A 23536-nucleotide genomic window follows, 5' to 3' on the forward strand; every position below is an offset into this window, starting at 1 on the left:
GGTGCTGAGGGGAACGAGCGGCCGGTGCCGAGGGCAGGAGCGGCCGTGAGGGTCGGCACGGGACCAGGGCAGGCGGTCCCGCGGCCCCTCGAGGCACCTCCCGAGGCGGGCGCGCAGCCCCCCGAGGCGGGCCCTGGGCGGGCAGCGGCCGTCGCTCCTCCCCGCCCCGTTGCCGAGGGCACCGTGAGGCGTCGGAGCGGTCGCCGCCATGAGCCTGGGCGACGTGCGGCTGCGGTGGCTGCGGGACCGAGCGCTCGCCCTGTTGGGTCTGAGCGACCCGGCGCCTTTCGAGGAGCTGCTGAGCCGCGGCGAGGAGGCGCGGGCCGTGCTGCGCTTCTTCGGCGAGGACGCGAGCGGGGCGGGCCCGGCGCTGCTGCTGCTGCTGCGGGCCGAGCGGCGCGGCCCGGACGGTGAGGAGGCGGAGGGTGAGGGCCCCGCCGAGCCCTCCCTGGGCACCGCCTGGCCTCGGGCCCCAGCTCCTTCTTTCTCCCTCCGTCAGGGCCACATTTGTCGTAGCCCCGTAACCCCTGTCCTTACCCCTTTCCCTGCCTCTCCACCCCTTGGGCTGTGTGCTCCTGGACCCCTTCAATCCCACCCACTTGCAGACTTTGCCCCCTCTGGGTTTGCCCTGTTGGGATTTGCACCATCCCTGCTGCAGAGGGGTTATATCGTGCTTTCCTCCCATGTTGTGTTTGTGCAGATACAGGAGACACGAAGGGGGTTGCAGGTGAGCTGCAGGAGGATGGCCCGGGTAACCCCTGTCCTGAGCAGGTGCCTGGAACAGCCTCCTGTGTGGCACTGGAGGGCAGTCGGTGTTCTGGTGGCCAAAGCCTGGTCCTGGCAGGCCACAGGGGCTGAATGTGATCTGCTGATGTGGTTCTCTTAAGCAGATCCAGCAGAATCTGTAACATCAGCAGGTTCTTGTCCCAGGAAAGCAGATCTGATTTTGTGGAGAGCGTCCTGGGCAGTGTGGCTGATTAGTGTTTTCCCAAGAGCTTCTGCCTCAGGATGCTCCTTTGAAAAGAAAGCTCTCCTAAGTTTGGCTCTTTCATCTTTTCCAGGTAGAAGGAAAAAAAGAAACTGTCTGGGATGAACAAAATCAATCCACAAACATAGATCTTCTTTGTCTGTGACATCTTCTACTGGCTTTATAATTTCAACTTCTTAGAGATTGATTATATTAAATTACAAATAATATGTTCCCCTTAGGAGGAACGAAACAATTTACCTTGTCTTAAGAGTTGCAAGCTCTTCTCTTGTTTCTGATGTAGTGTTTTGAGGATAAAAGTGGTGATCCTGTAAAGACTGAACATCAGTCCAATACTTTAACCTCAGTATTGTAGAGAAGCCTTTCACACACACACACAGAAGGAAAAAATAATAAAGGAAAATGGATAGAAAGTGTGTTATAAAGGGTGCATGACAAACCCCTTAATTATTTGCATTTCCATTTACAAAGTAGTTTCATCTTGGAATGTGTTAATCCACTCACTTTGCCATAAAAAATCAATTGTGTTGGAAAATGCTGGTAAGGATATTCTAAATAAAGACCAATTTCCTGCAGAACACAGTACAGTTCCTTGCTTATTTGGATTCAGTTCTCCACAAGTAAAGCTGTCCTATGGAGAAATGGACAATTAACATCAAGGTTGGATGACTGGTTGCTGAAAGGTGATGCTGATGATGGAAGAAAATGCTCAGTCATTTAGTTTGAGAGGAAAATTGGACAGATCCATCTTATACACAAGGATAATGTTCTTTAACTGAGTTCTCTGGTGTTGTTCCTTCTTAGGGGTGACTCAGGGAAGCAAGACATCCCCTCTGCAATCTGCAGACAACAAAAGTGTGTCAGGTGATGACAGTACAGAACACACCCAACAGGTACATGCCTTGTGTTTCGCTCTGTCCTTTTCTGGGTGCTGGCTTTCTGATGGAAATATTGCAGTAAAACTGGTAGGCAAATCAAAGAGGTTCAGTGCAGAGCAAGGACTCAGAGCAGAACATTTTACAAGAGCAGGAATTTCCATTCATAACCAGTGGCCTGTTGTGTCTACCATAGCCTCTGACACTGGAAATCAAGTGTTTCCAAAGCTGATGCTTTTTGTTGCTACCTGAGTGATTTTTTTAGCATTTCATATATTTTATTAGTTTATTTGGACAGCACTATGAAGATAATTGAGTTAAACTAATAGTTCTATCTCAGGCAAATATTTTCTTGCTGTTAAGGGGCGTGGTAGCAAACAGGAATAGTCATACGTCCTTTTTATTTTTTGTTTCAGCTACAGGAACAGAAAGTTGACAAAGTGTGTTTCTACGTGGCTCTTGATGAAATTCCTGAAGGATTTGTGTCAGATTTTACTGTGTATTTTCTGAAAGACACCAAAGGTGTGTGCCCTGAAGAGTTGCAGGCTCAGTGTTTTTGGGTTTTGCGTGAAACAACAATTCTCATTGAGAAAATGTGGCTGAGATTCAGGATAGTGCATATCCAGCCTAATATACTGGGTAGGAGTACAGTCAGAATAGAACAGAAATCAGGAATGCTTGGTCATTTTATGGCAGTTCTGTGCAAGGTTTTCCTGGTCTATCTGTAAAATAAGGGTTCAAATCAAGGCCACTGTTTTTTTGAACAGAAAACCATTTTCTAACTCTCTGGCCGGATTGTCAAGGCTTAAACCCAGGTGATGACATTGAAGTATTTTTCTACCCTTTCTGAAGAAGCATCTGCACTATTAAACCCAGCATTTGTTTTGAGGGTGACTTGTATCAAACCTAGCAGTGTTTTACTGGAGTTCTAACTTATTATGGAAAGGGCTTTATGCTTTATGCTTTCTGTATAAAATAATTAGATTTATGCTAATTATTTGTGTACTAGAAAAAGTTGCTGAACCTAAGGGCCTGACTGAAGCTAATGAGATTCTTCCTCAAGTGATAAAGTCTGGTATACTGTCTGATGACACTGCCTTGATGCTAAAGGATGCCATCTCCCAGGTAAATGTGTTACAGCTCCTATATATGGAGTCTTGAGTGTTTCTAGGAGTGATTTGTCCCCTTAGTATTCTGCTGATCATATGGACTATGCATAAGAAATACTATTATATAAGTGACCTTCATATGCCAAAAAGAAGTTTTTGTTAATCCTTGTCTGCTATTTTGTTTCCTAAATTGTTTGTAAAGATGTGGAGATGGGCATTATTTCATTGCCTTCCCCTATGTGAGAATCATTTAAGAGTGTGACACCAGACACCTTTGTGGCTGTGTCTGTATCTTCAGGGATTTCCATAAAGACCTTCTGGAGCTATTCCCCTGCAGAATATGAGGCAGAGAGAATGATGCCAAAGGGCTGAAATGGAAGGAGACACACTGAAATTAAATTTTAGAACAATGTCCAATGCTTAAGTGAATTTCTAGTAAACTGACTTCTTTTTTTCTATGGCACCTTTTGAATTCTAGGGGTTTTCACCAGCTCTCTCCCATGGTCAGCAGCAGACTAAGGAAACTACCTTTCATTCAGATAGTGAAAACACAGATTCTGAAGAAATGAATTTACCTGAGTCTGACCTTGCAGAAAAGAAAGAACAGCCTGTGGAAAACTCTGATACTTTAGTGAGGAATGAAACTATACAACAAAGAAAAGGTGAGTGTTCTGCCTCTGCAGCACTGTGGGGATTAGATCTCATGGCAGTAAAGAGGTTTAGCATCCCTTCTCTGACAGGGACTGCTGCCATTCCATTTTCCAGGAATATGTATTTGTTTGCATTGTGTTAACTGCTAAAAAAATGAGTCTGTTTTGCCCTGTCCTCAAGCAGGCAGAGCAGGTCGTTGGTTACCTGTCCTCAGGTAGCCAACAAGAGGGAAGGCAAAGGCCATTCCAGTGGTGCCACGTTACCAATGCTGTTGGAACAAGACAGTTCCTTCTGTGTGCATTTTCTTTCAATAGGAGATATTGAACTGGAGATGCCAACTGTAAATCTGGATGGAGAAGTGCCTGTTCTTGCCTCAGTTCCATCAGTGGTTCAATCTCTGGAAAGTTGTGCAATGACCTGGCAGAAATTAATATCCACAGTTCTGAAGGAACAACTGAAAAAGGTTCCACAGGTAACGTTGCCTGTAACTCCAGGATGATTTTACTGCTGGAGACTTTGCTTCCTTCCCCCATAAGACTCTCTTTGAATGGTTTGTGTTAATTTTTAATTCCTCTTCATGTTTGCTTGTTGGAAAACCATTTACTAATTGATGAAAAGTAGAAAAAAAGTAGTGGGGAACTGTGTGGCTCTGGGAAGTAGAATATAAATAGAATATAAAGTAACTCAGTGCAGATCCTACCCACACAGGATAACTAAGGGACTTCTGTTATCTACTCTTCTAAAGAGCCATGAAATACTAAAAGCTGCAGTGATTTTTTTTTTTTAAATAGACAGCTATATTTTTGATTGAAAAAAGTAATCTCAAACAAAAAAGTTCCAATTTTAAGATTCTGATTCAGCAAACACATATATGACTAATACAATTAAAAATACTGTGGGATTTTATGTCTGTAAAGTTACCTGTGCATAAACTTTTGGACTCTCCAGCTCCAGCTCAGGGATATATTCCCCATGAGCAGTTCCCTTCAGTGTGTGTAAAAGTCTTGATTTCAAGGATCTTCTTCTGTCTGGGTTTTTGCATGGTTGAGTCATATCAGATTTGTCTCAGCATAAAACATATCAAAAACAAAGAACAAATATAGTCCTGGTTATAAGTTTTCACTCTTGCCTAATAGTAATTTGGATCTTTTTATTTGTTTCCACACTGCTTGTAGGGTGATGGTGCACTTGCAGAGATTGACCTCTGGCGTAAAAAAACCGCAGCTTTAAGTGATCTTGCTGAGCAGACAAAGCTTCCAGAGGTGAAAAAAGTCTTGGAAATATTACAAGAAGCTGAATCTGAGTGTGTTGGAGATTTACTGATAGTCTTGAGTGACCTCAGAAAATATCACATGGAAGCTCTGGATAACGTTAAGTTTCTTTCAGCCCTTGAGCGCCATTTGCAGGTACGTGAACTTGAGAAAAGTCGGTGGAGTTTGAGCTGTAGTTACCTGAGTTTGGTTTCTCTGTTGGTGTAATCACCTCTTGTTTATATTTTTACTTTTTATCAGCAATAAAGGTGTACTCTAGATTAATAAAATATATTTAATTAAAAAGAAGATTTGCTTATTTTATTTGAGTTACAGTCGTTTTAATATTTGGAAGCCCAGAGCTGTGAACACTTTGTTTGTAAATCCAGCCTTGGGAGAATTTGATAGTGTAGCTGAATTGGGGAAAACAAAGATTTCTGTACCCCATTTTTGAAGTAATTTCTACCAAAATTGCAGCTGATGTCTCAGTGTTTAAGTTTTACTGAAAACCGTCTGAACATCCAAATAAAGAGTTGAGCCAAAATCCGTCTGGGGACAGCTTTTACAATAAAGAGACTATTAATAAGACAGGACATAAAAAGCATTTGGAGCAAAAGATGCAGATTTGCACATCCTTAACCATGGGTGTTATTGAGGCACCAGGGTTATTTATTTAATAATGTCACAGACTTAACTTCAGGCATCTATGGAATAAATACTGGTTTACTGAATATGAATTTATGCGTTTTCATGACATCTTATTCTCAATATGCATTTCACAGAATTTAGCATATGGCACTGGGGCTGATGTTGTCCTGAACACAATTCCCTCCCTGCTCAATGCCCTGAAGATGGTGTGGGTTATGTCCCGACATTACAACAAGGATGAGCGGATGGTTCCCCTCATGGAACGAATTGCCTGGGAAATTTCCACAGCAGTGTGCAGATTTTTGGATCTGCACACACTGTTTGAGTAAGTACTGCATTCCTGTTTAACTAGGCTGCATTTATTAAAAGCTTTGCTTGTTTTATATCAAGTGCAATCGATAACACTTTCATCAAATAGGGGCCAGCATTTTTCAGCCATCTGAAGTTGTATTATAAGATCAATTAAAAGTCAATTTATTTTGTAATTTTCATAAGTTACTAAACCAGCCCTGAAGAAATAGTTGCTTGTCCTCTTTTGTCTCAAAAGGACATAAAACAATGAGACAAATATAAATACAGTGGTAAAAAAAGTGGCATAAATACAATAAAAATCAGTCCTGAAATAGTATCTCCTTTCAAAATCATGCTGAAAATGATAAGTTATGAATTTTTCCTAGATTTTATATAATTAGAAGCTGCTAAACTGGGGTATATAAATCCAGCTGAGATATAATTTTTTATCTATAGTATTTCTATCTATAGTATCTTAACTGTGTTGATTTGATTAATAGAGAAGATAGAGCTACTGCAAAAAAGAAAATAACAGAAGGCAAAAGCATTCTTGAACAATGGAAGAAATGTTACTTTACTACTTGTGCCCAAGTTGAAGAGTCGGGGAGTGAACGATACTGGAAATTTGACGTGAAACGTTTCTTTGAAAAAACAGATTATATGGCTGCAGTCTGCCAAGATCTGTATGATATTTTTCAGGTAGTGATATAGACAATAAACAAAGGAATCGTGTGATCTTATTCTGTACAGGAGATTCTTTTGTACTGTAGGTGTTGACTTGTTAACAGCATTTAGTTGTGTGAGTGGGTTTGTGTTTAAGACCTGAGAGGTGCCTTTGATTCCAACAAAATGGCATTTAATGCTGGGGATGGAATGACTTCTCCAGGTGCTGGTTGAGGAAGGATGTTACTGGGTATGTGTTATGTACTTAAAGACTTGCAGCAACTGTTTAACAGATTTACAGTTTTCGTGGGTTGCTACCTTAATGAGATGATAAAATACCAGTTACATATACTATAATATCAAATTTGGCCACCTGTGAATCTGTGAAGTGGTTGCAGAATCACATATGAATGGAGAGATGCTGTGTTTAGGCTAATTTAAGTCAGGATAATTAGCAATGTGGTCCATCAATAAACTGTGTATGTAAAAACTGTGGAGTAAAAAGGAGTAAGAACTGAGTGTTATCTGTTGTAACAACTGAAGTGTTGGGCCTGTAGAGTGTTGGTTTTCTTTTTAGTGTCTTGTATTAAAATATAGGAAATGTAAATCACAGCACAAATTGATCATTTGCTGACTGGTTTATATTTTTTAAAGGAAAAATTAACAGAAAAATGTGTTAGATGGCAGAGAAACATAATAAAAGAAAGGTTTCTAGTATGTTCTTCTGAATTAACAGGTCACTGAAGAGCTTTACAATATATTTATTCCTGAGCTGACAACTGTGACAGAGAATCCAAAGCATATTGAGGCACTGCTGAGAGAAGTAAATGGACTGACTAGTCCCATGAAAGAGCTGAAATTTGACCCTCTGAACATTAGAAATGCACGTAGATGGAAATCTGTTATGAGAGAATTTAGAGAAGAAGTTTCAGTAAGTACCATATACTGTGATTCCCATAAAAAAGTAAAATTATGCTTGACTACTATTATCAAAAAATGTTTTCACTTTGCCTCCCTTTCTTGGTTTTGCAAGATGAATCTCTAAGTGACAGGATTTCTTGGCTTTCTTCCTTTGTTTAGACTACTGAAGAAAAGATCAACAAATTTATTGATGAATCTTTTAAGACCCTTCGATCAGCAGAAGCTGCATTTGACATGCTGGTAAAGTTCAAACACATCCAGACTCGTGAAAATGTTAATGAGCACTTGATGCTGAAGTTCAGTGATGTTTTGGACCACTACTGCAAAGAGGTATTTAATTTAGGGATTTCTTATGTAATACATGAAGCTCTTTAGCAACTGAAAATCATCAGTCTTTGTATATGTCTAAATACCTGTGTAGTGTCATTTACTGTCTGAAATTACAAAATAAACATAATAATTGCTCTCCCTTTTTTGGAGCTGGTTGGAGAAATAGTCTGGTTAATTTGCTGAAAGGGTTGTGCACATCTATACATGTGAGGCACTGTCTGGGAACTGGAAGGCATTTGCATGTGCTCTGAATGCATCAAAGCTTGTGACTATTCCATCACCTTGTGAACAGCAGTTCAACGGGAGACCTTCCTGAGAAAATTCACCTTTCCTACCCTACAGCTTTCTTGTGCTGGACAAGTTCATGGTGTGACCAAAAGGTGTCAGAGATCAACCCCGAGGGCAGAAATAGTTTCTGACGTGTGTTGGAAAGCTTTTCATGTCAGTGTTTCTCTTGATATTTCAAAGAACATTGACTTTAATGATAAATTGTGATTTTACAGAAAATGCTGCCATAATAGTATTTCCTCAAGGTAGAGAAAGGAAGACAAAAGAATTGTTTTTATCCTGCTGCTGGAATTAGCTTCAGACTGATTAGCTGTGTTCCAGATAGTGACCATTGAACAAACAGTGGAGAAATGGGTCTATGCAATGTTTTATTTTCTTCTAGGTTGAACATGTTAAGCAAATCTTTCTTCAGAACCTCAAGGATCCACCTCTGTACAAGAATCACCCTCCCGTGGCTGGAGCAATATTCTGGTCCCGCTCCCTTTTCTATCGGATCAAACACACCATTATCCGATTCCAGGAAGTAGAGGAGTTGCTTGCTGGTGAACGTGGACAGAAAGTATGTTGGCTCCTTTGATGTTTGATGAAGGAAGAAATACTTTCCTGATACACTTTTTCTGGAGATGTTAAAGTGCTCCTATGTGTGGGGAATTTCCAAGTCTTTGCAATGTGTTAGTTGTGAAAAGCTGGTTAGTTGTGAAAATCACTGTTTCCCAGGGAGACAGTGATGGACTCAATGTCAGAATTCAAGATCCCAAATTTTTCAGTGCCTGCATTAATTACAAGGCATTACTTGTCCTCTTGTCTAATAAAAAACAGAAACCATATCAAGCCACCCTATTAAGGCAGGTTAGTTGGTCTTTAAAATGATTTACAGAGAGTTTTCCTTTCTAGGTAAAACAAATATATCTTCAAGTTGCCAAGAAGATGAAAGAGTATGAAGATCAAAAATACAAGGAGTGGAGAGAGAGGACAGAACACATTGTCCCACAGTTACTGAAAGATAATCTGCTGACTGTCATCACTGTGGGGGCTGCAACAAATGTTCATCCAGAGACTTCTGAGCAGGTGAGATCTGGGAAAAGGGTGTACCAGTCTTCTCTGTGGAAAAGAACTGAAACCTACCTGATGGTCAGTGAGAATTTTCTAAAAACAGTATTTTAAACACAGATTTTGAAAGGAAAATTTCAAAAGTTCTGAGCTCAGAATTGTTTGTGGCCCTTTCGAAGACATAGTTCCTGAATCACCTGGCAACTGAATGAATGTTGTTTCTCTGGGTGTTCTTATGTGCTATAGTTCATATATATATATAGTTTTAGGTTTTGGTACAGCATCTTTAGGACATTGTAACATAACTTGGGACTGAAGTTATGTAGAGGCAGGTTCCCAACAGGGATCATACAGAATCCAGTTCTTACTAAACTTGTCTGACTGAATTTCCCCTGGGATTTCTGTTGTAACTGGTTGCAGCAATATGTACACAGAGGTGATTTGGTTTGTTTCTTGTAATTGGCTTTCACTGAAGAGGTAGTTGTGTGTAATTCCTGAAACAGGGGTGCTGAGGCTGCTGTAGAATTTTAAAGGCATTTTCACAAGCTCTGGATGTCAGTCATTCTGACTTTGACCTGCTGCCTGATGAAATGTCTCCAAGAACTCACCTTTACCTTGTAACAGATTGGTGCTCATCTCCTTTCTTCTGCTCTTTCTTGTGTTGCAGAGCTCTGTAACAGAGGAGTCTGTCACCACCAAGAAAAGTCTCTGCTTTGGAGTGAATTTTTCTCCCATACTCCAAGAGATTATCATTGAAACAAACTACATGGAACAACTGGGGCTTCCAGTCCCAGAAATAGCGAGATACGTGGCATTGCAGGAAGACAAATATGTTAGGTAAGGCTGTAACAGAATATCTGCTCACATACAGACTTATGGCAGCATTTCAAGTGGTTTCACTCCAAACCAGAATGGGCCCTGAGTCATCAAATCTTGGAAAGATGAGGGCTCTCAGTGACTTTTTTTGTAAGGGTACAATTACTAATGGCCATGTTGCACTGATAAGCTTTTCTCTGGCACTGGCTGCATTCTTTACTCTGTAGGACTGTTATACAAATTAACATCTTGTCAAAATAATTTGTTTTGCAATCAGTTGTTGCTACCATTCAGATTTCATTTAAATTTACTGTTGCTTTCTTCCTGTACAGCCTTGAATAAGTCAGTTGTATCCAAATTATCACAGGCATTTACACACAGATGTGCTGATAAGATCCTTAACTGGATATTAAAGTTCACCTGTTGAGTTCACTTATGTGGCTGAGGCTGCCTCAAAAGCTTTCTGAGCTGGGGCAGGAGAGGTTTGTTCAGCTGTTGTTGGAGCCATATGAAACTCTTCTTTTGTTTTCAGTGGGAAATGAATTACATTTATAATCGTTACATATTCACTGGTTAGTCCTGCAAATTTTGCTTTATTTTGAAGTCTGAATGGAATGATGGAAGTGCTCTGCTCTTTGATGGAGGTCAGAGCTGTATTTCAAGAAAATCATCATATTATGATGTTGTTGTGTTTCTTCTCTTTAGGTATACAAGTAGATTGAAAAACATGCTGGGTTGTTATCACAAATTAATGGAAACACTGAATGAAGCAGAAACCAAACTTCTTGATAACTATATCCAAGAACTTCGGAGAATATTGAAATCAGGACACAAAAGACTCACATGGAACTCCTTAGGTAATGGAGATACTATTTTAAACTGGCCTTAGACACTGATTTTCAGTTAAAAAATCTCCTCAGTTCTGCAACCTACTTTTTATGTCATATGACAGCAATGTATCCCTAAGTGATACATCCTATTGCCACAGTCGAGGCAGAGTAGCAGATGAGACAAACTCTGATCCAGGAGGGTATTTCCTGTGTTTTTATTATATTTAAAACACTGGAGATGGTTAGAAACCCTTAGATAAGAGCTGTAAGGGAGTTAGATTAAGGATTAGGTGAGAAAACATCTAATCTATCTTTCTGCAGAACCTTGGGTTCATTCTGAGAGATAAACCACATCTGATCATAGCAATTTTGATGCATTGGTAAAATATTTGTTAGAAGAGAAAAAACCAAATGGTTGTGATTTGTTTCAAGGTATTGGTGAATTTATTTTCCAATGTACACAAACCATTGAGAAGCTTGAGTCACTTGTCCATCAGATTCATAATATTTCTGAAGACATAAGCAGCAAACTTCTGTTCATAGAATCAGCAAATCTCTTCAAGCTTCCGCTTTCAAAAAATGGTGATGAACTTCCTGGTAAGTTCCCAGATCTGTCACTTGAGTGAGTGATGGATTAAATTTCTTTCAACACTTTCTAAACTGTAAAAAGGTTGCTCTCACATCTAATGGTTGGTATTAAATAATTGAATCCATATAAAATCAGAGGGCTGAAATATTAATAAATTAATCATTAATAAGTGAAGATATTTTTTCAGTATAGAGATCAATTTCATGTTCACAAATAAAGCCCAGCTGATTATTCCAGTGTATAAATCTGTTACATCTTTTGCAGTTAATAATGCTTTTTTTTGTATCTGTTGCAGAAGCAAAAGAATTTTTTGACTATATTAAGTGTGAAAGAGCAAAAGATGTGGCACACATCGTTAGAAAGTATTCTGAAATTCCACCATTGCTAATAGAAGTGGAAGGACAAGTTGCCAATACAAACACTGGCAAATCTCCAAAATTAACTTCCTATTATGCATACTGGGAAAATAGGATTTATCAGGTGTTGACACAGTTAATTGTGAAGTAAGTAAATTGTTTGCTTTAATGGATTTCCAATCTTTCATCTTCAGATTTCCCTGGATCTGTTGATCAGTGTGTGTGTAGTGACATTGTTTGAACACCTCAGTGACTTACAGTTTGTGACAGATTTGTATTTGTACAGGTTTTTTTCCTGTGAAGAACAGAGAACTGATAACAAGGTACAGGAGAAACCCAACCAATATTGGCATATTTTTGGCAGAAGAGAGAAATAAGATACATTTCCTGCAATGTGTGTAGTTGCACATCCCTGGTTTATTTCTAAAACCAAGGTTTTGTTTTACTAAAGAACACAATTTTGAGAACTTGGTGTCTGGGTGCCTGATGCCTCCCTGTCCTGCAGGGGACACCAGGACAAGAACAAAAGTTTGTTGGGTTTTACTTCACCTGTTCTGCAGTGGCTGAGGCCAAGGAGGTTCTTGTAGCAAGATATTATGTAAAGGCTTCTATTATAAACAAGATATTGTTGCAATAGAGCATTGCAGGGTTATAAAAACCTCCCAGCCACCTCTACTTCCCATGATCCATGTCTTTGTAATCTGGGCCATGCTCAGGTGACTTTGTTGTGCTTTCTTGTCAGGGCTTTCACAGAGGAGTTGACAAAAGTCTCAGGATCCTTTTGCACCAGGGCGTCCCCATTCATTCCTTCTGCCAGTTTCTTTAATCAAGCTTTTGTATTAAATCAATTTAGTGGGATGATGTTGCTCCCAGACCCATCAGTGTTTCCAGCTGAAGTTGGTGGTGGCTGATTTCAGACAGCTCAGTTTGCAGATCTGAGCACACAGCTGATAATTGCAGTCTCTGTTGGGCATTTCCATGGGGGCAGCACCTGATTATTTCTGTCTTTGACACTATTTTTTTCCTTTCCTAGGAATTTACAGGCTTTTAATGCAGCTATTCTTGCAAATGTGCCACTGTTACAAATAAAAGCTGTTTTCTCTGTTCCTGAGATCACCTTTCAACCCAGTGCCAGCGAGATTGACAAAATGGTGGCACAGTCCATCCAAGACTGTGTTGAGGTCACTAAGGTGATTTTTGATAAAGATTTTTTTTGTTGCCAGAGTTTACTTGTGATTATAGTGAGCCAGTCTTGCTTTATGTTTGGGCAAGCATAAATGTCAATAGGAAGATTCATATTGCTTTATCTTGAAATCAAAATATCCAGTACATTGTCCTAATTTTACAAACTGATGACAAGGAAAAAAAACACCTATAAAACGTTATGCAATTTATACTCAGGCAAAATTATCTATTACATTTAGCAGTTTTGCCAGTGTAAGGACATGATTTGGTTCTATAACTCAGCACACATCAGAAGGAAACACTTTTCAGATTGCACTGCAGATGTTGCTTTCTGATGAATGAATAAGCTGGTGGAATAAGGAAAGTGAGTATCCTCCTCTACATTACATTTCTCCTTAAAAGCAGCAGAAAAACAGTTCAGGAAATGTTGGAGAAGGGCATCTAGGACACATCTAGGACAGTAAATATCTAGAAATATGCAGCTTGCTGGCAATGATGCACCAGTATTTTCCTGCATAAATATTGAACTGCTTTCCTGAAAAGAAGCCAAATATTGTGGCAGTGTCCTTGCCCTATGCTGATGGAGAAATGATTCCACCTGAAATGAATTAGGTTAGGTGTGCTTCCTATGCTCAGATTTGCTCTTCTGCTCCAGTTCTGTATCCAGCCTGTTTGATCCAATACTTTTTTCTCTCTGTCCTACTGTATTGTGGCTCAGCAGAGATTTTAGAAGCAGGTTGAGTAATGCATGGAAAGGTTTTGTTAGGATGAAATTAACTCTTCTCAAGTTGATGGGAATGTGTAATTCTCTCAGAAAAACAATTGATTTGAGAAATAATTCACTCCACTTCCTATACTATGTCCTAAATAATGGTGAATCTCTTCACCAAAAGGGTTATCAAGTGCTGGCACAGGCTGCCCAAGGAAATGGTGGAGTCACCATTCCTGGAGGGATTTAAAAGATGTGTAGATGTGGCACCTGGGGACATGGGTTAGTGGGGGTCTTGACAGTCCTGGCTTTTCAACCTGAATGATTCCATGAATGATTTCACTAAAATGACTCTACAAGGTAACTTTTTCAACCCTGTCTTAAAAACTCCAGCACTTTGTGCGGTGGATGCATGGCACGTGTATCGAGTGTCCTCCTCAGCACGTCAGGAAAGATGAAGTTGTCATTTTCAGCTTCTACAGTGACGTCTCCCAGAGCCCCCTGATGATTGAACAGGCTGTTCTAATCACTCACAATGTCCACAAAGTCCTGGCTTCTCTCAGCAAGTATTTGAACCAATGGAACAGGTATGAGCTGCTGTGGAAATCAGACAAAGGCACAGTCCTGGAGAGGTTGGCTGCAGAAAAGCCTGCTTGTGTCACCTTTGATGAACAGTTGCAGTTCTATATGAAGGTAGCTCAGGAAGTGACTCAACAGCCCTTGATTAAAGATGAACAATTTATCAGGCTTCAGCTGGCTCCTTTAGCCTTCACAGTGCAGGAGAATGCTAAAGGCTGGATGCTTTCACTTGGGAAGTTGCTTAATGAGTCAGCAAGAGAGGAGCTTGTCACACTGAGGGATGAGATTCAGGTAAGTGTTCTCAGTTTGTTTTTTTGTTATCTTTATCACATAGACTGAAAATGAATCTGCATGTTATTTGCTTGTATTTTTTGTTTGACTCATTATTATAATTCTGCCTAATTGCTTTGTCAGTGTTGATTCTGGAAATTATCTTTACTTTTTACAGAGATTATCAGAGAATCTTAATAAACCTCTCGATACCCTGGACAATTTCAGAGTTGTCCTTAGCACATTTGTAGAGATCAGAGGCATGTCCTTCGAGGTGGAGCTGAACTATTTGGACATCCTGGAGAGATACCGAACTCTTGCATTGTACAATATTCCAGTAAGTGCATGTCTCATCAAACAGCTCAGATTTGAGCTAAGGGCACAAATGCCTCACATGTGAATGAATAAATGTTTTCATTTTAAGACATTTGACAGACTTACAGTATCTAAGGGATGTCTGGAGATTGTCTAGTCTCCCCTTCTCAAATCAACATGTCCTCTTTAAAATGGACATATGGCATGTGTTTAAATCTGATTGAGGTCACTTCAGTACTGGTTTTGTGTTTTGCAAATTTATAAAGTCACATACTTTCCTGTGGCTCCTTATTTCTTGTTTGTTCTAGGTAGCTAAAGAAGAGCAGGAGAAGGCTGACAAGATTAGGGAAGAGTGGGAGACTCTTGTCCTGGAAGCAGCACAACTCAATCGCAACATGGATCGTAAAGGAGGTGCAAAAGAAACATTCACAAAGGTAATCTTTGTAGTTAATACTGTAAAACAGATTCCACAGAAATGGAAAGGAACACAATTTAAACACTGTTTTTTTTTAGGTTACACAACAACAAATTAAGGACTACAGCAAAGAGACAGAAGATTTCTTTCAGAAACTCATTACTGAGGGGCCTGGTTCTGTTGGGGATGATCTTGATAAAGGTAAATGGATTGATGTGTGTGAAGTGATGTCTTGAAAATATTAGTCTTTGGATAATTCAAATTTTATGTAAAGCAAGGAAATTGTGCTTTCCTTATTAACATCCAAACTCCTCAACCAGGACTGTGAATGCTTTTAATCCTAGAACTTCTTCAGACTGCATGCAAATGCTGTCTTATTTATTTCCCATGAATCCAGGGATTATTTATCTAGAAAAATTCCTCTCCTTTCCCAGGATTGGAACTCATGGCCCATTTTGATAAAGAATTGGAGAGACTGGAAAAAAAGTATCGGGAACTGGGCAGTGCTGAGAAACTTTTAGACTTGCCAGCAACAGTGTACCCGGACTTGATGAAAGCACAGAATGATGCAAAAGGTCTAAGGCAGGTCTATGAGATTTATGCATCACAAAAAGTGAGTATCACACTATGTCTGCATGGGCACACAGAAAGGGGGGAGAGAGGAAGAGGCTGCATTGTCCTCTGGTTACTGTCCACTCTGTTCAAAACCTGTGCATGAAATAAACTGTGCCCTGTAACTGGCCATCACTGTGAATTAATTTGAATGATATTAGTGCAGCACTAACAGTGTCTCCACAGAACCAAACACATTCTCTTATCAGATAGGAACAGACTTCTCCCTGCCCCTAATAATTATTGAATGGCACTTCTTTACTGCATGAGTCTCCTGATCATTTCAGTAGAACTACTTTTGGATATAGTATGTGTGCAGGTGACAATGGGTATCTCAGGCTTTAACTAGTTTTTAAGAAGTTTTATTTTTCCAAAATTAAAATGCCCTATAAAGTATGCTCTTAAGGATGCTTTTCCTGTTCTCCATATTATGAATCTGTCTTGGACACAAACCTGTCTCTTCCTCTGTTTGTAAAATATTAACACAATTACATCTGCATCCTGACTGTCATCTCTAGATCCTACTGTGGTGAAAAGATTGGTTTTTTTGGGGGGGGGTCAAAATATGATTTTTTTTCCTTCTCAGGCAGCTAAAGAGGAATGGTCTCAGACACTCTGGATAAACCTGAATGTCCAGGTTCTCCAGGAGGGAATCGACGGGTTTCTCAAAGCCCTCCGCAAGCTGCCCAGGCCAGTGCGCAGCATGGCAGTGGCTGTGCAGCTGGAAACCAAAATGAAGGCATTTCGAGACTCCATTCCTTTGCTGCTTGACTTGAAAAACGAAGCTTTAAGAGAAAGGTTTGCTTTGATTTATTGAAAACCAATATTTTATGCGTTTTGTTAGAACTTTTAATTTCCATTACTGAGGTCATGCCATGTCCTGGAGTTTGGAACTTTGCTTTCTGCTTAATGAATGTGTATGATAGCATCCAAGTGACTGCAATGACTGGGATACTTTATGTATTCAAAGTATTAGTTCTTGTTTAAACAATGGCGTGCTAAACATGGTTTCATTATTAGATGTTAAATTACAGGGTTTTTTTTTTTATTGTATCTGGTGGTTGGTACAATTGATGTGTCAATTTAAAACAGGCATTGGCAAGATCTTATGGAGAGAACAGGAACAAAGTTTGAAATGAAAACAGAAACATTCACTTTGGAGAACATGTTTGCTATGGAACTTCACAAACATAAAGGTATTATCAGTGACATTGTTGGAACTGCTGTTAAGGAACTCAGCATTGAGAAGGTAATGTATTAAATTATAAAATCATAATAAAATTAGGCAAGGATGACAACAATCTGAGTTTTATTTGAGATTTTTAAGTTGTCATGACAGCAAGTTTGGCCATCTTCAGGTAGCTGCCATGATGGAACTGATGACAACTGAGATCAATAGCTCTGTTAAGAAGCTCCCACATGGCACAGAACCCCAGCAGTATTGCCTTGGCAGCAGTATATTGAATTTCTGTTATTACAATAAGCAAGTTTGTCCTATGAAAAAAGGATCTGAAGAGGGATCCATTCTGTTGCCCTCATCATGTTTTGAAATAGACCCTTCTTTACAAACCAGAGTTAGAAAATCTCTGCAAAAATGTTGCTGAATTGTTACATTTTTTTGCTTAAGATTATAGTTCTCCAGTTTTTGAAGATTAAAAGATGCATCATTTATGCTCACATGCAGGGACTGAAGGAAATAATAGATACATGGGAACAGATGAACTTCACTGTACTAGAATACATCAAAGGCACTGAGAAGCGAGGCTTTATTCTGGGACCCTCAGAGGAAATTTTAGAGATTCTTGATGACAACAATGTCAGCCTTCAGAGTGTTTTGGGCAGTCGATTTGTGGGACCTTTCCTTTCAACTGCTCGCCAGTGGGAAAAAACTCTGTCATTGATTAGTGAAGTAACTGAGGTAGGAGGAAAGTGCTGGACTAAATAATTAATTTTTATTATGTATGATCAGAATTTTCTGTTGTATTTTTCTTTCTCTGATGATAACATTTGATTCTTAGATCTGGATAGCGGTTCAGAGAAAATGGATGTACCTGGAGAGCATCTTTGTTGGTGGAGATATCAGATCACAGCTTCCAGAGGAAGTAAAAATATTTGACAGAGTAGACAAAATGTTTAAAGAGGCAAGTGATTGACTTGTGATCAACATAATTTTTAGTGCATTTTAGTTCCCATTCCATGGTTATCTGTGGTCTTGTGTGTCATGTGTAACACTGAGAATGGTATAATTAATTGAATATGAGATTGGGGAACCCAGGAATTTGTGTTTTACTTCACATCTGTCATAATCAGAAGACTTCTGATTTAGCTAAGGCAGGCGGAGGTGTGATCCTTGGCTGGCAACATGGGGTAGGCAGAATCTCCTTTTCCTTTCATTGGATACATCTTTTTACCTTTACCTTTATAATAAGAGGCTTAGATGTGTTTCTAGAGATTGAGGACCTACATACATGTTGAAAAGGCTTTCCTGCTTCTTGCCACTGTTCCCACACTGAACACATACTCCCAGTATGAACATGAGTTACTTTTCTGTTTTCCATCTGCAAAACTGGGAGAGTACTGTGAATCTGAAACACAGTGTTTGATCATACCTTGAAGTACCACTGTGTGCAGTCAGGTATGTGCTTATGCTGGCATGGCTTGGGATATAGACTTGTCTTGCTTACACTTGTTTTTACAGTTGTGTCTCCATAAACACACTACCTTCATGTTTTCATCCAGCCCTGCAGCAACAGAAACCATGTTTTAAAACCTTTGATTCACTTCTGTAAGAACCTGAACTACTTGTGCTGCTTGTGTGCTTTGTCACTAATTAAATATAGTTTAGTGTAATCTATTGCTGTTCAGTGTTTTCTAAACTTCATTTTCTCCCTCTGTAGATAATGAATGAAACTGTAAAAGACCCGACAATAAAAACATGCTGTGAGGTCCCAAATCGTCTGAGAGACCTCCATCATATAAATAATGTGCTGGAGAAATGTCAGAAGAGCTTGAATGATTATTTGGATGCCAAGAGAAACGCTTTCCCAAGATTTTTCTTTATATCTGATGATGAGTTGCTGAGTATCCTTGGCAGCAGTAACCCACTGTGTGTCCAGGAACACATGATAAAGGTGCAGTGTCTGGCTTTCCACAGTGCCTTGTGATTTTAGATGCTTTAAGAAGTTTAGCAGACTATACTGTACATGCTCCTAATATTTTTTGCACACAAAAAGCATCCTGGCAGCATCTTGTATCAAATCTGATGGATATTCTCTCCTGGCCAGTAGCAGTTACAGTAGAGGATCGTTGGTGGAGGAACATTCAAAATACATCAGAATGATCTACCATTAAAGAACCTTCCTGTAGCTCCTCATAGATCTTTATTTTCTAGAAAAAAAAGGTCAATGTCATTTGGGCCTGATTATCTTCCTGATTACAGTTAGGATGCTGGGCTATACATCAACATCTGTATTTGATTACTTAGGAGCCAGATCCATTTTTCCTTAGAGTCCATGGACTTTTCTTTCAAGATGAAATGGGGGCTGGATACACTTACATCCTGGAAGCTATGGTTCTAAAATTCCAGTGGATTTCTTTGCTGGTACCTTTCAGATGTTTGATAATGTGGCTGCCCTGAGGTTCCAGGATGGTGAAGATGGTGAGAAGATTGCAACAGCCATGATCTCGGCCGAGAAGGAGGTGATGGAGTTCCGACAGGCTGTCCCTGCCGTGGGCAGGGTGGAGAACTGGATGACAGCAGTGCTGGAAGAAATGAGAAGGACCAACAGGCGCCTCACCAAGGAAGCCATTTTTCGCTACTGTGAGGACAGAAGCAGGTGACAAAACCAGTAGCAAGAATAACACAAATTCCTGATGTGTTATTATGAACCTGTAGCAATGCAGAAAAATTAAGACTCATTTTTTTAATTCATACACAATTTAGCCTGTGTTTCTGTAAGTGGAGGGATATGAATACGTGCATATGCACTATTTTAACAAACCAGGAAAAATGTGTTACCTCTCATATCTAATTTCCTAAATCTTGAGGTTTGATTTTTAGTGGTGTTTGCTCAGTATGTTTTTCTCACAATGAATTCCAGTTGGCAATTGTACACATGGAATAGGCAGCTTTTCTATCAGGGTATTTCCTAGGCTTCTGAAATCCCACAGCATACCCTGATAGAATTCTGTACATCTCTGAAAAGTTTAGCTCACGTTGTAGTTGTTGCAGAAACAGGAAAATAGAAGGAACTTTTTGTTTGTTTGGTTGGTTGGTTTTGGTTTCAGTTTTTCTTTCCTGATCACTTCCTTAAAATAAACAGTAACTCAGCCTCCCTCACTATATGTGTTTTCCATAGAGTTGATTGGATGCTGCTCTTCCAAGGCATGATGGTGCTGGCTGCTAATCAAGTGTGGTGGACTTGGGAGGTAGAGGATGTCTTTCGGAAAGTGAAGAAGGGAGAAAAACAGGCAATGAAACTCTATGCCAAAAAAATGCATCAGCAGATCGACGACCTGGTGACCCGGATCACGATGCCTCTGAGCAAGAACGACAGGAAGAAATACAACACTGTCCTCATCATCGACGTTCACGCCAGAGACATCGTCGATATATTCGTGAGGGACAGGTAAACCTACCGCCGAGCCCAACCTGCTGAGCAAATGCCAAGTGCTGAAATGGTATTTCCGTGCTTTAACTCTGTGTTGTGTAGCATCCTGCAGGCTCAGGAGTTTGAGTGGGAGAGCCAGCTGCGCTTTTACTGGGAGCGGGAGCCGGACGAGCTGACGGTGCGACAATGCACCGGCACCTTCTCCTACGGCTACGAGTACATGGGGCTGAACGGGCGGCTCGTCATCACCCCCCTCACCGACCGCATTTACCTCACACTCACTCAGGTACACGTGTGCAGTCATGTGAGCTTTGCTAGCAAGCCTGGGAAGTAAGATACCCCCAAGAATTCCCAAGTGGAAGGATCGTAGGGAAATTTATTTCCGGAGTCAAGAACACTGGACTTAAAAGAGCATTACTCTTAATGGATTTTCAAATGCTGGGCCTGAGGAAAGACATGCCACCTGTTCTTCTCAGGGCTTTTATCATCCCTGGCCCCCTGCTTTGTGGGGTCTTTGACATGTCTGCAGGACTTATCTTTTTCTCATACCAGAGAGCGTTTCTCTGGAATGCAGGAGGAGAAAACTTCTAAAACTGTCTTTGGGAAAGATGCCTCTTCTAAGCAGGAAAGTCATCCTGAGTGAAACAAGCTCTAATCTCCTCACCATAAATCTTCCAGAAGGGTCTTCTACCCTTACAAAGCCCTTGCTGTAGTTCTACACAATCACATCATTGTTCTATTGCCTCCTCCTGCCATCTCCCAGATGCCAATGTGAACACTGATATGCTTGAAATCAATTGTGATATCATTGCCTCAAGGATAATGCAGAATGCATTCACAGATTAAGTTGAAAGTTTTGCTACCAACCAAATCTAAATTTAATCCAAGCTTTGCTTTGTTTTTTTGTCTATCTCCAAAGGCTCTATCAATGTTTTTGGGAGGAGCACCAGCAGGGCCAGCAGGTACAGGGAAAACAGAAACAACCAAGGATCTGGCCAAAGCACTGGGCTTGCTGTGTGTAGTGACAAACTGTGGAGAAGGCATGGACTTCAAAGTAAGAGTTAAAGATCTGTGTTCTCTGATAAAATGCCACCTGCTGCTCTTTTTCAGTGCCCAGGATAAGGACATACTCTGAACTGCTGCATAAGTACCTCCCTTAGAGATACAATGCTGTTTGATAATGAAATTTAGCAAAAAAATGTCTATTTTGAATAAATTCCTGGAGAATTTCAGGTGCTTTCAACCAAGGGAGCAATGACTATATGATTTGTGTTAAAGCTTGTGATGAGCATTCTGCACTTGGCAAGTAATTATTGGACACCTTATGAGAGATTGCCTGCTCCTGCATGTATAAATATGCAGAGGTTTTGCCCAGTAATTAAGAGTTTTAACATACTTAAAAGTTTTTTTGATGCTGAATGTTTTTTATATATTCATTGCTGAGAGGTTTTTCTTGTTGTTCCTTTTAGGCAGTTGGTAAAATTTTCTCTGGTCTTGCCCAGTGTGGAGCTTGGGGATGCTTTGATGAATTCAATCGCATCGATGCTTCCGTGCTTTCAGTCATTTCCTCTCAGATTCAGACTATTCGAAATGCTTTGATGAATAAGTTGAAAGTATTTCAGGTAAACATTAAAAAAGAAGAGTAATTGTGAAGGCTGAGCTTGGGTTTGAGGCCAACATCCGGGGTTAGACCCCTTCATTAGATCAAAGGGCTGCTGCTTCTCTAATTTGTCTGTGCTGAACATTTCAAACTGCAGAGTATCTGCTCTCAGTTTGAAAGATGTTAAATCCTTGCTGATTTCCTTTGCTTGGTTCTTCCTTTGTGAAGTGGGATAAAAGTGATCCTAATAGGATAATAGTAAGTAAATGGGATAATAGCATAGTAGTAATTTGGAAGAGGAGTAACTTAACTTGATGTGGACTGTAGGCTCTATTTACTGATGTTTATTGGAATTCAAAACCCTCAGACAGAAAATTTGATTGAGGCTTGTGAAATGTCCTAAAGTTTAGATCCAAGATCCACTCATCCCACTGTTTGTGTCTGGATGACTGTGAAAAGCTAAATATTTTAACCCTTTGTCCTAAGTGGGTGCCCCAGTATTGCTGTTTTTCTCTTTGAGCCAATAGTACTATTTGTTTCAGTTCCTAATTCACATTGTTCTAATGTTTTCTTTAGTTTGAAGGACAGGAAATTACACTTGACAGTCGGATTGGCATTTTTATTACAATGAATCCCGGCTATGCTGGTCGGACTGAGCTCCCTGAGTCTGTGAAAGCTTTGTTCAGGCCTGTGGTTGTTATTGTACCAGATCTTCAGCAGATCTGTGAGATAATGCTCTTTTCTGAAGGGTTCCTTATGGCAAAGGTAAGAAAATTTTATTGCTGTCCATACCTGTGTACACACGTTTCATGGCCAATGTTTGGTTGCAACTTACACATTTATGATTGTCTAACTTAAATCTCAAACAGGTCCTTGCCAAAAAGATGACAGTGCTTTACAAGCTGGCAAAGGAACAGCTTTCTAAACAACATCACTATGATTTTGGACTGCGGGCCCTTAAGTCAGTGTTGGTGATGGCTGGAGAGCTGAAAAGAGGATCAGCAGACCTCAGTGAGGTAGATTTGCTGCTTAGTTACCCTGGGCAGCTCATATTTTTCAATAGGAAGTGGGAGGTGTTTTACCCATCTGGTGTAGTTTGTCTGCTTTGGAAATAGGAGCATTGGTGTTACTTGTCTTATTATTTCACTTGGTTCTTACTGACTTCCATCATGCTCTCTACCAGTAAGTTGCCATCAGAACTCAGGTCAAACTAGGGAAATCTATGTAAAATGAGGTATTTTACTTCTTGTTGAGTCCAGGATGCAAATAGCCAGAGGAATGTCTGTGAATGAATAGCAAAAGCTGGTTTTTGAACAGTGAGTGCTCCAGCTCAGGGAAGCTGTGATGTGGGCCACTCCAGCCATTTGGCATTTGGTTAATATGGTACAAAAAGGCACTGTGGTATTCTTAGCTATTGATCTGCTTAACCCTTGTAAAATAACCTTTGTTGTTTCCACTAGTAACTGATGCCAAGAAAATATTCCCAAAGCTATGCTGAAATAATCAGGCACTAGTTTTTAAAGATGTTTGAAGTACCTAATTTTGGATAATTGGTTAGCTGTTTGGTAAACATTGATTTTGCTATG

The 23536-nt window shown here is 40.1% G+C and overlaps 1 protein-coding gene across 1 annotated transcript in view; it reads left to right on the forward strand.

Moving 5' to 3' along the window:
* Positions 1-77: 77 nt before the first annotated feature.
* DNAH10 (dynein axonemal heavy chain 10) overlaps positions 78-23536 on the forward strand; it is a 51951-nt gene continuing 28492 nt past the window's right edge. Inside the window, exons 1-34 of the mRNA XM_051785660.1 lie at positions 78-425; positions 2305-2385; positions 2873-2988; positions 3451-3634; positions 3938-4095; positions 4799-5029; positions 5656-5846; positions 6313-6511; positions 7212-7406; positions 7556-7726; positions 8397-8573; positions 8909-9082; positions 9732-9901; positions 10586-10737; positions 11143-11307; positions 11595-11802; positions 12689-12845; positions 13943-14419; positions 14577-14735; positions 15022-15147; positions 15227-15329; positions 15563-15741; positions 16327-16538; positions 16833-16989; positions 17425-17658; positions 17759-17881; positions 18638-18871; positions 19353-19576; positions 20099-20368; positions 20453-20636; positions 21270-21404; positions 21820-21972; positions 22527-22715; positions 22820-22966. Coding sequence (XP_051641620.1) covers positions 209-425; positions 2305-2385; positions 2873-2988; positions 3451-3634; positions 3938-4095; positions 4799-5029; positions 5656-5846; positions 6313-6511; positions 7212-7406; positions 7556-7726; positions 8397-8573; positions 8909-9082; positions 9732-9901; positions 10586-10737; positions 11143-11307; positions 11595-11802; positions 12689-12845; positions 13943-14419; positions 14577-14735; positions 15022-15147; positions 15227-15329; positions 15563-15741; positions 16327-16538; positions 16833-16989; positions 17425-17658; positions 17759-17881; positions 18638-18871; positions 19353-19576; positions 20099-20368; positions 20453-20636; positions 21270-21404; positions 21820-21972; positions 22527-22715; positions 22820-22966 — 6252 coding nt within the window. The 5' untranslated portion in view covers positions 78-208. The remainder of the gene's footprint in view (positions 426-2304; positions 2386-2872; positions 2989-3450; positions 3635-3937; positions 4096-4798; positions 5030-5655; positions 5847-6312; positions 6512-7211; positions 7407-7555; positions 7727-8396; positions 8574-8908; positions 9083-9731; positions 9902-10585; positions 10738-11142; positions 11308-11594; positions 11803-12688; positions 12846-13942; positions 14420-14576; positions 14736-15021; positions 15148-15226; positions 15330-15562; positions 15742-16326; positions 16539-16832; positions 16990-17424; positions 17659-17758; positions 17882-18637; positions 18872-19352; positions 19577-20098; positions 20369-20452; positions 20637-21269; positions 21405-21819; positions 21973-22526; positions 22716-22819; positions 22967-23536) is intronic.

The sequence above is a fragment of the Manacus candei genome, unplaced genomic scaffold (genome assembly GCF_025592945.1).
Source record: "Manacus candei isolate 608988 ecotype Guabito, Panama unplaced genomic scaffold, ASM2559294v1 h1tg000020l, whole genome shotgun sequence".
In the NCBI taxonomy this organism is placed as follows: domain Eukaryota; kingdom Metazoa; phylum Chordata; class Aves; order Passeriformes; family Pipridae; genus Manacus; species Manacus candei.